The sequence below is a fragment of the Carcharodon carcharias genome, chromosome 7, assembly GCF_017639515.1.
Source record: "Carcharodon carcharias isolate sCarCar2 chromosome 7, sCarCar2.pri, whole genome shotgun sequence".
In the NCBI taxonomy this organism is placed as follows: Eukaryota; Metazoa; Chordata; class Chondrichthyes; order Lamniformes; family Lamnidae; genus Carcharodon; species Carcharodon carcharias.
The window spans coordinates 42497046-42514361 of record NC_054473.1 but is presented as its reverse complement, the minus strand read 5'-3'; the positions used below and the strand labels follow the sequence as shown (position 1 = coordinate 42514361).

The following is a 17316-nucleotide window of genomic DNA, read 5'->3' as shown; positions in this document are numbered from 1 at the left end:
TTAAAATACTATCTTGCGTCACACAAAAAAACTGTCTGGACGCCACCAACAGCATAGCCCTGAGACATTTGCACTCATTTAATTCTGTCCTCTTGAAAATCGCTGATTTTAACTCCTCCATTGGTGGCTTCCCTTTGGCTGCTTAGGCCATAATCTCCCTTCATGCATGGCTCTGCTTCTCCAGCTTGTTTTCATTCTTTGAGACACTCCTTAAAACCTACCTCTTTGACCAAGCTTTTGGTCATCTGACCTAATGGGATGTAACCTCCGAGCTCTGGGGCAATGTATCTGGCTGGTACCTCAAAGATGCGCTGGGCATTCCCCCATCCGTCTCCACCCCACAGCTCCCCACCAGTCGGGAAGTTCCCAGGTTATGATTGCACAGGAATTGACCAGGAAGTGCAGACTTCTGATGGGTAGTTGCCTTCTGCTGAGAACCATCCAAAAATGTGATTTGAATTGCAAACTTTGGATGGTTCCGATTGTGTAACATCGCGAGTTACCCAGAAAAAGAAGGATTAAAACCACTTGTAGCTTCTGTGTAACTATTGTGCAGATGAACACCGGCCCCCTACAGGACTCCCTGCCCCACAGGACTCTTTCCCAAACCCCACAAAGGGAACTTTCCACCCCTGTGGACTCGCCAATCTCCCCTCACCCCCAACTACCCCCTCCCCATGGGACTCCCCATCCCCACTGGACTCTTCCCCACCCCCCCACTGGGACTCCCTACCCCAAGACCTGGCTGAATATGTGCTACCCACATGCCTGACTCCCATGACACCCATACACCGCTTGTCCTCCCAAGGCCCAACTTCTAACCACCAACCACACGGCCGCCCGCCCCGCACCACCCCCCCCACCTCCGCACGGCCAACCTGCAGCCAAGCCCAACTTCCAACCTCCCCCCACCCCCACTGCTGTGCCAGGCTGCTAAACTCCCTCCCTTCATCCACCACCCGGCCAGGTCCTCTCTCCCTCGGACCTTATGCTGAGAACCATCTGAAAATATGACCACCATCACCCCCAACTTCAAATCCTATCTACTTACCTTATGCACTTACCCTCTCCCTGGCTTATTAAAGACCTTTAATCCTGGCTGGACCTTTAAATTTACCTTGTTTATGGCAGCTAGTGCCATAAAATGGGGCATGGCTTTCTTACCTGTGACTGAGCTGCTCTCACCGATAGGCACCGGGAGTGAGCTGCACTACAAAGATCTCAATGGCCTGAATTGGAATTGGCAATCCAACTCAATTGCCAATATCTCCTTATGCGGGTCAGTGTCATATTTTGTTTTATAGTTTTTCTGTGAAGTGCCCTGGGATGTTTTATTACGTTAATGATGCTGTATAAATATAAGTTGTTGTTGTGTCCAACCGCTGTTGGCCACTTGGCCCCTCGAGCCTGCTCCGCCATTTAATAAGATCATGGCTGATCTAATTTTAACTTCAACTCCATATTCCTGCCTACCCCTGATAACCTTTCACCCACTTGCTTATCAAGAATCTATCTGCTTCTGCCTTAAAGATATTCAAAGATCCTACCTTAATAGCTCATTTGCATCCTGTATGTTCCTCACCTCATTTCTGACTAGTCTTTATACTTCACTTTTGCCTCTTATGGACTGTAGTAAAGCTAGATTGTTTCTCCAGTGATGTATTCCTAATGAAACTGCAAGCAGTTACATGCTGATATTGAAGAGACTGCAAAACTGTCATGACTTATACAAAATGAAATTACTTTTCTCCTTTGCATAGACCAGCAGACCAATCGTGGGACAGCCAGTGCACGTACTATTAGAAACCAAAATATATCTCATATTGCATTTGGTTCAAAAGTGCTTGGACCACCTCCAACCAGTGTTAGAAAAATTGGGACAACAGGATCTAAAGATGTAAGTAGCTGTTAAATGATGTTTGATTATAGAATCTCAATACTTCAAATGGTATTTTAAATATGACATTGATGTTCTAAGGGTATTGCCGTTCTTGAAGATACATTTACTCTGTGGTCATATGGTATGGAACATAAATTGTAAAGAATAAAGGCTACTTATGGGAAAAAATGTTCTACAAAGAAATAAATGCAGCTTAGATTGGTAGACCTGGATGCAGGGTGACCAAGGCTGGGAACTGAATATGCAAGGGAACTCGATATTTAGGATGGACAGGCAAAAGGAAAAGGAGGTGGCGTGGGGTTGTTAGTTAAGGATGAAATCAGTGCAATAGTGAGAGAGGATATTGGCTCAGAAACTCTAGATGTAGAATCAGTCTGGGTGGAGCTAAGAAGCAACAAAGGGCGGAAAACAGTAATGCGAGTTGTCTATGTGCCCCCAAATAGTAGTGGTAAGATAAGGCATTAAACAGGAAATTAGAGGTGCATGTAACAAGGATGCGACAGCAATCATGGATGATTTTAATCTACATGTAGACTGGACAAACCAAATTAGCAATAATACTGTGGCGATTGAATTCCTGGAGTGTGTACGAGATTTTTTTTTTTAGACCAGTATGTCAAGAAACCGACTGGGGAACAGGCTATCCTAGATTTGGCATTGTGCAATGAGAAGAGTTTAATTAAAAGTCTTGTTGTGCAGGGTCCTTTAGGGAACAGTGACCATAACATGATGGAATTCTTCATTAGGATGGAAAGTGAAGTAGCCCGTTCTGAAACTAAGGTCCTAAATCTTGACAAAGGAAACTACGAAGGTATGAGGCATGAGTTCGCTAAGATAGATTGGGGAACGTCACTAAAAGGCATGACAGTGGATAAACAATAATATTTAAGGAACTAATGTATGCATTGTAACAGTTATACATTCCTTTCTGGCGCAAAAACACAACAGGAAAAGCTACCCAACAATGGCTAGCAAAATAACTTAAGGATAGTATTAGATCCAAAGAGGAGTCATATAAAGCTGCTAGAAAAAGTGAGGATTGGGAGTAGTTTAGAATTCAGCAAAAGAGGACCAAGAGATTGATTAAGAGGGGGAAAATAGAATATGAGGGTAAACTTGCAAGGAGCTTAAAAGCAGACTGTAAAAGCTTCTATAAATATGTAAAAAGAAAAAGACTAGTGAAGACAAATGTAGGTCCCTTACTGTCTGGAACAAGAGAATTTATAATAGAAAACAAGGAAATGGCAGAGCAATTAAACAACTACTTTAATTCTGACTTCACAAAAGAAGACAAAAATAACTTCCCAGAAATACTAGGGAACCAAGGGTCTAGTAAGAAGGAGGAATTGAAGGAAATTTGCATTAATAAAACAATAGTGCTGGAGAAATAAATGGAACTGAAAGCCGATAAATTCCCAGGGCCCGTAATCTACATCCAACTGTAATAAAGGAGGTGTCCATGGAAATAGTGGATGCGTTGTTTGTCATCTTCCAAAATTCTGTAGATTCTGGAACAGTCCTGGCAGATTGGAGGGTGGCAAATGTAACCCCACTATTTAAAAAAGGAGGGAGGGAGAAAACAGCAAATTACAGACCGATTAGCCTAATATCAGTAGTAGGGAAAATGCAAGAGTCTATGATAAAGGTTGTGATAATATGACACTTAGAAAATTCAAATTAGACAAACTCAGTATGGATTTATGAGAGGGAAGTTATGTTTGACAAACTTACTGGAGTTCTTTGAGGACGTAACTAACAGAATAGATGAGAGAGAACAGTGGATGTGGTGTATTTAGATTTACAGAAAGCTTTTGATAAAGTCCCACATAAGAGGTTAGTGTGTAAAATTAGGGCACATGGGATTGGAAGTAATATATTGGCATGGATTGAGAATTGGTTAGCAGACAGGAAACAGAGAGTAGGAATAAATAGGTCTTTGTGGAGTGGCAGGTGGTGACTAGTGTGGTACCGCAGGGGTAAGTGCTTGGGCCCCAGCTATTCACAATATATATCAATGATTTGGATGAGGAAGCTAAATGTAATATTTACAAGTTTGCTGATGACTTAAAACTTAGTGGGAACATGAGCAACAAGGAGGGTGTTAAGAGCTTCTAGGTGATTTAGACAGGTTGAGTGAGTGGGGAAATACATGGCAGATGCAGTACAACATAGATAAGTGTGAAATTACTCACTTTGGTAGGAAAAACAGAAAAGCAGAGTATAGTTAAATGGTGATAGATGGGAAACATTGATGTACACAGGGACCTGGGTGTCCTTGTACACCAATCACTGAAAGCAAGCATGCAGATGCAGTGCGGCAAAGCAAGCAGTTAAGCAGGTAAATGGTATGCTAGCCTTCATTGCGAGAGGACTTGAGTACAGGAGCAAGTATGTCTTACTGCAGCTACATAGGGCCTTGGTGAGACCACACCTGGAATATTGTGTACAATTTTGGTCTCCTTACCTATGAAAGAATATACTTGCCATAGAGGGAGTGCAGCAAAAGTTCACCAGACTGATTCCTGGGATGACAGGATTGTTGAATGAGGAGAAATCGGGCCGACTAGGTCTGTATTAACTAGAGTTTAGAAGAATGAGAGGAGATCTAATTGAAACATATAAAATTCTGACAGGGATGGACAGACTGGATGCAAGGATGATATTTCCTCTGGCTGGGGTTCTAGAACAAGGGGTCACAGTCTCAGGATAATGGGGTAGACCATTTCGGACTGAGATGAGGAGAAACTTCTTCACTCCGAGGGTGGTGAACCTATGGAATTCTCTACCACAGAGGGCTATGGAGGCCAAGTCACTGAATATATTTAAGAAGGAAATAGATTTCTGGACTCTAAAGGTGTCGAGGGGTATGAGGAGAGTGCAGGAGTACAGCATTGAGATAGAGGATCAGCCATGATCATATTGAATGGTGGGGCAGGCTCGAAGAGCCAAACGACCTACTCCTGCTCCTATTTTCTATGTCTCTATGTTATACCATGAATGTCTTCATCTAAAAGATTTCAGTATGAAGAATCTTGTTTTGTGCGGATCTATATGTGTGACGTAGCAGATTCATCTGAGTCACTGGTCATGCATTGAAGTCCTACTCCAGAGCCTTGAATATGTGATCTTGGTGGTAACATCAGGGTTGCACTGTGGGAATGTTGCTCAGTCAAAGGTGCCAGTTTTCCAATGAGGTATTAAATTGTACGTTGTCTTGGTGTGAGTGTAAGCAATTCCAAGAAACCTTTCAAAAAAGAGCAGTACTATTCCTCTCATGCCCCAACCAAGTTTATTGTTCTCTCACTCAATATTTCTAAACAGATTATCTGGTAATTTATCTTATTTCTGTTTGTGGGATCTTGCTGTGCATACATTGGTTGCTGCAATTGCTAACATTACATTTCAAAAACATTTAATTGACTCTGAAACACTTTGGGACGTCCTAAGGACATAATAGGTCAAATTTGTTCATTCTCCTGATTGACCATTTTTGTTACAAAAGACACCAAACTGTATCTGTTATGACATTCACCCCATTGTCCAGCCATATTTTATTAACATTTTTGGCCCAGAAATCTGTAGAGCCACTCATCATGCAATTAAGAGGTGCTGAAGGCACCAATGAGGCGTGTAGTCTGCATGCATTCATTCCTTGCCGGATATGTGCTACATGTAATTTTGATGGAACACACTGTAAATTCCCAGAACACTTGCCTGAAGTGGAAGTTAGGCCACCAATCTGCATGGACAATGGAACTAATGTCTAGATCAGGCCCCTTTCTGACATTGGACTGTGTATTCTGCGGTCAGTTTTCTAAAGCAAACAGGAGCCAAACCAGTTGCCTTCAAAGGAATTGCAGGAGGTAACATAAAAATGTTTCAACTTGTCTGAATGTGGAACTAGAAGGAGCAGGAGGGCGCTCCCTGGCTCCACATTAATAACATAAGCTGCTGCCTGGCAGCGCTTGCCTCATTCCTGATCTCCCTTTCAACAACCTCCCATCCCTGACTAATTATAGTAGGTCTGGTGCCAGCATCCCCTTTGCAACTAATGCCTTTTTGATGCATGGTGATGCCAGAGGACCAATTTCACGTTGTCCTCTTGCTCCTAAGTTTTATTGTGGACGTTGTGTTTGCAGCTGGCTTTGCACCTGAAGTCAGATATGAACCAATTTCTCGGGCCTTATGCCTTGTGTGCACTTCCCAAGTATGCGACATTCCTAATTCTTCTACGTCAATTCTTGGGATTGTGGATGGTGCTGATATCTATCTACAGTTACCCTGAATAGCAAATTTGCCACGTCAAACCAAAGGCCTGTTAAGAGTCAACTACACTAGTGTGGGACTAGCGTGACATTTAGGACAGACTAGGTAAAATTGGCAGATTTCCTTCCCTGAAGAAAAAGTGAGTCATTTGGGTTTTTACAGCAATCTAGCAACCTAATGGCCGGTTTTATTGATACTGATGTTTTATTTCTAGACTTTTTCATGCTGAATTATATCTCAAATAGCCATGGTGGAATTTGAGTTCACATTCTCTGGATTATTAGTCTTGGCATCAGTTGTACTTCTTTCAATTTGTTGTGTCAATTCTTTTCTATTATAAATTCCTGTGTCCAAATTTCTAATAAGTTTTGCCCATCTAAATTTGTCATATTGCAGTCCCACAATCTGACCTATGAACTTCCTGAATTGGATTTTTTTTCAGAACCTTTTTCTCTTCAGTTAAGTTCACTTTGTTGTTAACTTTAAACCTTTCCAGATTACAGTTATCAATTTTAACCTTGTATGTTCCTTTCCTCTAAGTTTTAACTTCCCTCCATCCAAAGTTAATGTAAATATTGATTGCAATCTGCCAGTTCCCCACTATTCTAAGACAGTATTGCCACTCAGAATCTGGGGTATGACCCATCCTAGCTATTTCAAGTTAATATTACAGTTTTCCTTTCCCCTCCTTCTTGAACAGAGTTTCTTCCCACCCCTGGTCTTGTGGCTCATGATCCTGCTTCTTCCCAGGCTGGCTCCTGGTTCATACTCATATGCAGCTCTTCACAGTCCACCTCCCTACACTCATGCTGGGAATTTTTTGTTGGGAGCTTTTTATATTTTTGAGTTGGGGGTAATTTTTTATATGGACAGAAAGCAAAAAATTGCAGGTGCTGGGAAACAAACAAGAACAGTAAAGTGTATAGGCAATTCAAAGACTGAATAGACTGGGTGTTTTATCCAGAAAGATTGAATAGGCCATGACTGTTTTCTCTAGAAAAGAGAAGGCTGAGAAGAGATCTATTAGTGTCTTTAAAATTATGATGGCGTTTGATAGAACAGACACGGACGTGATGTTTCCATCCAGGGGGAGTCCTATAAGGAAGTCAGTAGAAGTATCTTTATCTGGAGAGCAGTTAGAATGCAAAACTTGCCATAACATGAAGTAGTTGAGACGTGTAGCACAGGTTGATTTAAGAGGAAGCTAGAAAAGTATGTGTGGGATAAATGATTAAAAGCATATGCTGATAGAATGAGATGAAGTACGGTGGAAGGAGGCTTGTGCAGAGCATAAATATCAACATATACCAGTTATGTTGAATAGCCTGTTTCCTTGCCATTAAAAACTATGTAATTCATGAAAACTGTTCTGACAAAGGGTTTGCAATCAAAATGCCAATTCATCTATTCTTTTCACAGATGTTGCATGATCTGCTGAATGTTGCTAACTTTTTATATATTTGTATGGAAGTAATACTGTCCTTTTGTTTTTGATTGTTATATTCATTCAAGTCTGTAATTTTTTTAATATTTAATTTAGTAGCATCAGTTGCCCCATAAGCGGATTCTACTTTCCTTATGTGCAGGAGTTGCACTGTCCAATATTGATTTTTTATGGTAGTGTAATACTGGTATCATTTATGATTTGAACTGGATATTCATGCCATATGCACATGCTTCCCACCTATTTCTCCAACCTTGTGTAAGGTAGACCACAACATGCCTGGCAAAACAACGCAAGATGAAAATTCCTAAGCTGATTTATTTCACAGCAAGTGAACATACAACATAGCAATGTGTCAACCGTGGCTCAGTTGATAACACACTCACCTCTAGAGTGAGAAGGTTATGGTTCAAGTACCACTCCAGGTACAGCCTCAATGTACACTCAGCTGAGAGCCCAGACAGCTATTAAAATACGAGTACATCTGCTCACCAGAGGAAACATTATTTGATTGACAGCTCAGACCCTCTGATCTCTGCAGTCAATTTAACAATAAGGTAAAAGCAAAATACTACATCCCCTGGATGGAAACATCATCAGATGAAGAGTCATACGAATTCGAAACGTTAACTGTATTCCTCTCCGCAGATACTGTTAGACCTGCTGAGTTTTTCCAGCTATTTTTGTTTTTGTGTCAATTTAACAATGTTTGTTTAAGTGGTTTTAAGGGTTTGTGGTTTTGTAACTTCAAAGGGCCTGAACGATTGATACTTTTATTAGCTTACTCTTCAGACTTTCTTATCAATCGAAGTTACTTCTCAATGAATGACTTTTTTCTATTTCTTTAACACTTGCCACTTTATGCTGTAGGGCTCATTGGTTTGACAATGTGTACAATGGTTCAATAGGGATGAAAGTGTCATAGCTTTGTGTAGGTGGCATAAGAGGCCTTGGGGTAAGTGGAAGGGCAGAGCTTCACATAGGGGATATGAGGGGACACAGGAGGTGGGTGGAAGGGCAGAACTTGGCAAAGGGGGCATGAGGGGTCATGGGGGGTTGGATTGGAGCATAATTTGGCATAGGAGGCATGAGGGAGACCTTCTGAACATACCTTTTAAAAGGTCCTCTGACGGGCCGTGAACCATGACTCTTTAAAAAACCTGGCCCGACTCCATGAAAATTGTAAGGAGTAAGAGATGCCGTTCTCTACACTGGAGCTGGCCAGGTCAGGAGTCCCAGATGCGCACTTTTGACAGGAACCAGCCCGCACTTTTTAAAGGCATTCCCAAAAATTGCATTCGATGGGAATGGGGTTTGGAATCCTGGAATTGGGACCCACCTGCTTTTCTTAAAGGGCCTCTGAGTCAACCCGACCCAGCAAAAATCTAAGCCATGGTGAGAGTGAAGAACAGAACAAAATTAAAATAAAGATTTCAAAAAGAAGGAAAGAAAGGAGGCAGGGAGGGAAAAACAGCTAAGCTTTGAAAGAAAAGCTACTTTATTACCTGTGGACTGGTAGCTTCTCTCTGTGACTTTTTGCCTGGCTTGGTATTGTTATAAGAGTCCTTTTTCTCCCTGGTTATGTTTGACCCAATTTATTTTTGAATATTTTAATCCAAGAATAACACCTTGTTCACTAGATTTAATTAAAATGTGTTTATTTAACAATCTTTTACAGAATACAAAAACAGTAGCAGTAGACCATATGGCCCCTCGAGCCTGCTTAACCATTTGATACAATCATGGCTGATCATCTGCCTCAAGTCCACCTTCCTGCCTGTTCCCCATATCTCTTGATTTCCTAAGAGACCAAAAACCTGTTTATCTCAGTCTTAAATATATTCAATGATGGAGCATCCACAACCCTACAGGATAGACAATTACAAAGATTCACAATACTCTGAGACAAGAACTTTCACTTCATCGCAGCCCAACATGATTGATCCCTTATCCTGAAACTTTACTCCTGTGTTCTAGATTTCCCAGCCTTTAAGTAATAGTTTCTTTTTTAACTGATACAAAATGAAGTTAGAACTTATTTTCACTTCCTTTAATGATTTTAGCTATCAGGTTTGATGGATAACAAAATGACCAGATCCTCCTATCAACTGCGTTGTAATAAAGAAGACATCTCAGAACGATTGATTGGCAGGTCAGAAAGACAGGCTTCAAGTCGACCAGAACCAGTTAACCAAATAAACCAAGAAAGTATTTCCTTTACAAAGCAAACATCAGAAGCTGTTATTTTGGGTAAGAAGCAAGAAATAGTACAAATTTTTATTAAGTATCACACCATTGAGCCTAGCTGAGAGTATCCCAGAGAGCTACATTAAGAGTGTCCATTTTTTCTGTCAATGTTTGATTTTTTACCACAGTAATGAAGGTGGAACTCTGCAGTTTAAGTGGGTATAAAATATACCCGGGTCACGGGAAGCAATATGCCAGAATCGATGGGAAGGTTTTCCAGTTTCTGAACTCAAAATGTGAGTCAGCCTTGAGAAACCCTCGACAGACCCACTGGACTGTCTTGTACAGGCGCAAGCACAAAAAAGGGCAGCCTGAAGAGGTTCAGAAAAAGTGCTCCCATCAAGCGATGAAGTTTCAACGGGCTATTACTGGTGCCTCTCTTGCTGAGATTATGGCCAAGAGGAATCAGAAGTCTGAGGTGCACAAGGCTGAATGTAACAGGTAATCAGGGCTGCCAAGGAGGCTAAGAAGGCCAAAGCTGCAACAAAGAAAGTCAGCACAGCTACAGCTAAGGCTATTCAGAAATCAGCACTCAAACAGAGGTTTGCTAAGCCAATGAAGCCTCAGGCTCTATGTGTTGGTTGGAGATGCTAAATATAATTATCAGTTGTTGATGTAAAATAAAAGCTTTTTTTGATTTTCTGCCCCACAAGCTTTTACTTCCTTCTTTACCATTATTCAATGTGATTTCCACGTTTATAGACTTAGCTCTACTGCAACCTAGTTAAACTGAAGATGAATTTGGACAACGGAATTATTGTTCATCGTTCAACTCTTTTCAAACATTATGTCATATCTTTGGCATAATTAAGTTTATTTGCTTTTTTCCATTACTTTCGGGCAGAATATTGCGCTCGTACGGCAGGCATGCTCCCGAAACCAACAAGCGTAAAGTGACGTGCAATGACATCGGGCGAGCATTCCCACGTTATTGTGCACTCGCGCAATATTGTGGTCAGTGGGCGTGCACAGGAGTTGGCAGCGTACCCGTTGACAATTAAGCGACCTATTAAGACCCTTAATGAGTTAATTGATCAAAGTTTTTCACTGCCCGTCCAACCGTTTGGTTGGCAGGCGGGCAAAAAGGCCAAGTGGCATTTGCATTTTTGGCAAAACCTCATCCACGGGCAGGGTGAGGTTTCGTCTAGTGATTTAAAAAAATAAAAACTTTTTACACTCATCTCTAACATGTCCCTGCTCATGTGACAGTCACATCAGGGACATTTTTTTTTAACATTTCAAAATTCTTTATTGTTTATTTGGAAAATCTTCAGCTCCCTGAGGCAACTCTGTGTAATTATGTCCTTCCTTAAATAAGGAGACCAAAACTGTAAACCAATCCCCTATGCAACTGTAGCAAAACATCCCTACTTTTGTATTCCAGTCCCCTTGCAATAAACAACAACATTCAATTTGCCTTCCTAATCATTTACTGTACCTGCATATTGTGATTCATGTACCTGGACACCCAGATCCCTCTGTACCAATGAGTTCTTCAATCTCTCCCTATTTAATATATGATTTTTTATTCTTCCTACAAAAATGCCAATCCACCCACCACTCTTGGCCCTTACATCCTCCATGCTATCTCACCCTTTATCCACCATGGGCAGACTCAGGAGCCATGCTGAGATGAGATAATATAATGATTTAATTTTCAAAGGGCGCAAAAATTAATACTGTGTGAGGAAAGGGTGCCAATTGGTTGGCAAGTCTACCCTGTTTGGCAAATCAACTCTGGTTGGTCAAGGCATTGCCATGGAGAATGCACCTGGGAATGATTGTCTCCCACACTTGTGTTTAATTTAAAATGTTGCAATGCCTCAAAATGTTTCTTTTGCCCACAGAGGTCAGGTCCCTGCAACTGACTATATCTAGCTCCTAGCAAGCATAAGTAATCCACATTGTGAGGCCCACTGATAATCTTAAATTGGTTGTTAGTGTAATTCTTAGAACACTTGGGATCATTCAGAAAGTGCTGTCCAATTGTGGAATCACATCTAACATTTGACGTTACGTTCTGAGTTCTGCATGCACAGGCTGATTGAGTACGGTCAGTACACTACCTATCGTGAACAGCCAAAAGGACATGCTATTTGATATGATCCGCCAGTCATTGGAACATGAGGCCCACCTGGCACTGCACCGGATCTGAAATTCATATACAGCATTACTCATTTGTATGGTAAACAGAACTTCTATTTGGCTTGACAGCAGCATCCTGTTAGTGGATTCACCTTTGAAATGGAACAGTCTAACAAGCTCCCATTCCTCAATGTGCTATTGAGAAATCAGCTATACGACAAACCTACCTTCAGTGGTCAATATATGCATTGGAGTTCTGGCAGCTCTATGTGTTATAAGATTAGCCTTATCAGCAATCTCGTGGATAGAGCCCAGCCATTTGCTCACAGTGTAAGCTTGACACTGAAATAGGGTGCATCAAAACTATCTCGATGGTAATAGATCGTACCCACTTGAAGCCTAATAATTTCACCAATTTGAAGTGGCCTAGAAGCACTTTCTTTTCACTACAGATCGTAAATAGTGTTATAATTTCAGGCTTTTCACACCGTAGTGACTTTGCCGTTTTGCACTATAATGTGTACATGGTTCCTTGTTCCTAGAAATTTTCAGATCTTTTTGCCTTAGGCCACTAATTATCAGACCTTTTTGTCTTCGACCACGCATCTCGAGATATCTTTTAAGGAATATCTCAAAGGAGGAAAGAGAGAAAAGAAGATGGAGAGTTTTAGGGAAAAAAATTACAGAGCTTAAGGCAGAATTTTACATTTGGCGTGCAGATGCGTACCGACACGCCAAACCTAATATGATGCGCGATGACGTCAGGTGTGCGTCCCGACATCATTGCGCTGTCTTGCGATATTACGTTCTGTGGGCGTGCCCCGGATTCAGCTGCGTGCGATAATTGAAAGGCCTATTAAGGCTATTAAAAAACTATTTAACTTCAAGTTTACACTGCCCGTCCAACCTAACGGTTGGCAGGCAGGGAAAAAGGTCAAGGGGCCTTTATGTTTTTTAGGAAACCTCATCCACGAGCAAAATGACGCTTCCTAAAGCTAATACACATTAAATAAAAACTTTATTTTGAAAATGAAAACATGTCCCATATCATGTGATACAGTCAAATGAGGGGACATGTTTCATTAAATTTTTAATGCATTTATTTATTTTTTTAAAAAGTGCTTCAATCTCCCTGAGGCAGCTCCATACCGCAGGGAGATTGAAACCCTCTTTCGTGTAAGCACTGGACCCAACTCTCCCTCCTCCCCCCACCCGCACATGTAGTGCTCAGCGCTACCGCTTGCGATCCACGCAGGGCGGGCCTTAATTAGCCCGCCCGTTTGAAATCACAGTGTGGAGCTGATTGTGGGCGGCGGTTGGCTCCAGAACTGCCCCCGCATGCTCCTGCCGAGCCCGCCTGACGAATGGAAATTCCTGGTCTTAGACAAAATGGCCTCCAATTATGGAGTGATTCAAATTAGACGTGTTACTATGGCGAGTTACCCCCACCTGCTCTGAATTTTTTGATCTGGATTCAGGGTAAATATTACAAATGGTTGAATATACCCTTAATTCTGTTTTGTACGCTTGTTCCAGAAATTTTCATTTTAAATGTTAATCATCCCACTGGATCTGGCCTGAGCCTGACAGGACTTCATTTGGATCAAATGTGGCATGAGAGATTTTTCCCATTTTTGTTTTGAGAAAACATTCTGACCATGCCTTGTTCCTTGTGCTTGAGGCACGTATTTTATCCCATGAAGTTCATTTTTTATTTATTCTTTCATGGGATATGAGTGTTGCTGGCTAGACCAGCATTTGTTGGCCATCCCTAACTGCCCTTGAGAAGGTGGCGATGAGCTGCCTTCTTGAACCACTGAAGTCCATGTGGTGTGGGTACATCCACAGTGTTGATAAAAAGGGAGTTCCAAGATTTTAACCCAGTGATAGAGAAGGCGATATAATTCCAAGTAAGGATGGTGTATGGCTTGGAGAGGAACTTGCAGGTGGTGGTATTCCCATGTACCTGCTGCCCTTGGCCTTCTAGGTGTTAGATGCCATGGGTTTGGAAGGTGCTGTCGAAGGAGGCTTGACAAGTTGCTGCAGTGCATCTTGTATGTGGTACACACTGCTGCCACTGTGCGTCAGTGGTGGAGGAATTAAATGTTTCAGGTGGTGGTTGGGGTGCCAGTCAAGTGAGCTGCTTTGTTCTGGATGGTGTTAAGCTTCTTGAGTGTTGTTGGGGCTGCACTCATCCAGACAAATGGAGAGCATTCCATAACATTTCCAGACTTGTGCCTTGTAGATGATGGACAGGCTTTGGGGGTGCCAGGAGGTAAGTTACTTGCTGCAGAATTCCCAGCCTCTGACCTGCTGTTGTAACAACAGTACTTATTTGCCTAGTCCAATTCATTCTGGTCAATGGTAACCACAGCATGTTGCTAGTGTGGCAGTCAGCAATGGTAATGCCATTAAGTGTCAAGGGGAGATACTCAGATTGTCTCTTGTTGGAGGTGGTCATTGCCTGGCACTTATGTAGCATGAATGCTACTTGCCACTTATCAGCACAAGCCTGAATGCTCTCCAGGTTTTGCTGTATATGGACCTGGACTGCTTCAGTATCTGAGGAGTTGCAAATGGTGCTGAACATTGTGCAGTCATCAGTGACCATCCCCCACCTCTGACCATATGATGGAGAGAAGGCATTGATGAAGCAACTGAAGATGGTTGGGCCTTATAGGACACTACCCTGAGGAACTCCTGTACTGATGTCCTGGGACTGAGATGATTGACCTCCAACAACCACAACCATCTTCCTTTGTTCTAGATATACTTCCTGCTAGGGGAGAGCTTTCCCCCTGACTCAAATTGACTTCAGTTTTTCTAGGGCTCCTTGATGCCACATTTGGTCAAATGCTATGTTAATGTCAAGGGCAGTCACTCTCACTCTCACCTCACCTAAATGCAAACAGTGGTAAGTGCAAGTATTTTCAAGGGAGCTTGAGTTATCCAAATACATAGAGACAATGAAGAAACTGGAAAGTAATTCGACCCTGACAGTGGAATTCACCATCTCTGCTTTATGGGTTCACATTTCTTTTATAGAGTCAGTCTCCTGTGAAATACTTCTCTCTTAAGTAATGTGCCAAGCGGTTGATTTAATAAAGGAACAATGAGTTCACAGTAATTTGCTATACCTTTTACCATAAAAAGATGCTTCTGACATGGGGAATAGGGGTGGTGGGGTTTAACGAAACATACTGCACATTGATCAAAGGAATACGAAACAACTGAGAATCTTTCATGGTACATTGAGAAAATGACGAATAATTTGTGAATAAAAACAATTTTACTATCAGCAATTAGTTTCTGTTCAATGTTAATGCCTTGAATGGGTAGTAATTACCTCACATATAGCAGGGAACTACAGATAGAAAATAATTAACCACATTGTTTATCTCATTCTTTGTAAGTTAAACCTAACGATGGGAATGAAGTTTTCTCAGAAGAACATCAAATCGAACAGCCTCATCCACCACAGGAACCATCTTCTGACAGGAATAATCGTAGAAAATTACGTTTACAGATTAGTTACACAGAAAGGAATGGCTCGATCATTGGTAATGCTATTCATTCTCTAACTTTACTGTCGGTTTTCCATTTTATATCTAGAAATGCAAATTTAAATATTCTAGTGCATTTAGTACAAATAATGTACGTTGATGCATATGCTAAACTGAGAATTTGAAGTACTCCCAACATTTTGTAGCTAGCTATGTAATTACAACTTTTAAGATTTCAAAATTTCTCTAAACACCAAAATACTGTATTCTTAAAAATACTTTTCACATATTAATGGTGTCTATGCTTTGTTTCTGAGTGAGGAAAAATTCTGCATCCACTTTTTGAGTTTATGTATTTCTGCATTAACATTCAAATCATAAGCAGTATTTGTTCAAGATCTGTCAAATATAATAGAAATAATTTTGGGTTTAAACTTCAAAGAAGTAATGGTTCTTCATTCATTATCTTCCACAAATATTGCTAAAGTAGGCATTTGATCTAAGTAAGTGCAAGGAACACTTGTCTCTAAATATATTTTCTCTTGCGTCATATGAGAGTATTTCATGGGGTCATAATTCTTGGCTGTTTTTAGCTCATTGTGGCATTGATAACATTCAGTGAGAAAGTATTCTGAAATTATTATTAAACGTCAAATTTAACACTGTAATAAAAAACATGTCTGGATTTGAAATATATACCAACAATGAGACAGGGGCGCATGGTTGGTTAATCCAATTCCTTACTTCTGGACTTGAATATGAATTCAGCACAGTCTGAAAGATGTTTTATCTGTCTTGTGGCTTTAAGTGTCCTACATGAGCTGCCTTTGAGCACTTTCAGTCTTTCTAGGTTCCACAGCACACAATTGTTCTAATTTCAGCAAGCATCTGGCTCAGACACAGTGTGATAAATGAACTTCTTTTGTGTTGGAAATGACTATGGGGATGAATAGACATCGGTTTGAAAAATTGAGCAATCTCCTCCTTCAGAGGTTATGGCATTTTGCAAGTAAACATTTACACAAACATTAAATTTACAAGTCTTCTCAGCAATGATATTCTTGTCATAAAAGATAGGCCAAACTGATACTTGTGGAATGAAATTAAATCCCTGAACATCCACCAAACTAAATTAGGAAGTTACTATTGGGGAGGGGAGGGAAAAGGAAAGAATTTTCAATAACCTCTGTACCTCTCCAATGAACAATGCTTCACGAAAACAGAAAATGCTCGGAACACTCAACAGGTTAGGCAGCATCTGTGGAGAGAGAGAGGCAGAGTAGACATTTCAAGTCAATAATCTTTCACCAAAACTGCTATTAACCTGAAATGTTAACTTTGCTGCATGACCTGCTAAGTGTTTCTAGCATTTTCTGTTTTTAGGAGACATTTCCAGCATTTGGAGCATTTTGCTTTGGCCAAAAAAAATTTGGGTCTTGTCCATGCTAGTCCAAATTTTAATGGCATGAGAAGTCTTAATTATCAACAAGCAACCTCTCTGGTGCTGAAAATGAACTTTACAAGTGTAATGTCTCGTTCTTTCAGCTTTTAATTATTGTTGGAGATTTTTCTACAAAAATTATATACATTTTTTAAATTCTTTCTTGCAGTCTCTTTTATCTCTCATTTAAGACTGAGATGGGGAGGAATTTATTCACTCAGAGGGTGGTGAATCTTTGGAATTCTCTACCCCAGAGGGCTGTGGAGGCTTAGTCATTGATTATGTTGAAGATGGAGATCGATAGATTTCTGGATCAAGTGATATGGGGATAGTGTGGGAAAGTCGCATTGAGGTGGATGATCAATCATGATCTAAATGAATGGTGGAGCAGGCTTTACGGGCTGAATGGCCTACTCCTGCTTCAATGTTC

At 41.0% G+C, this 17316-nt stretch overlaps 1 protein-coding gene across 1 annotated transcript in view; it reads left to right on the top strand.

The window, feature by feature from the left end:
- Positions 1-17316, top strand: part of cfap20dc (CFAP20 domain containing) — a 557307-nt gene that overhangs the window by 287398 nt on the left and 252593 nt on the right. Inside the window, exons 8-10 of the mRNA XM_041191616.1 lie at positions 1761-1897; positions 9674-9860; positions 9986-10298. Coding sequence (XP_041047550.1) covers positions 1761-1897; positions 9674-9860; positions 9986-10298 — 637 coding nt within the window. The remainder of the gene's footprint in view (positions 1-1760; positions 1898-9673; positions 9861-9985; positions 10299-17316) is intronic.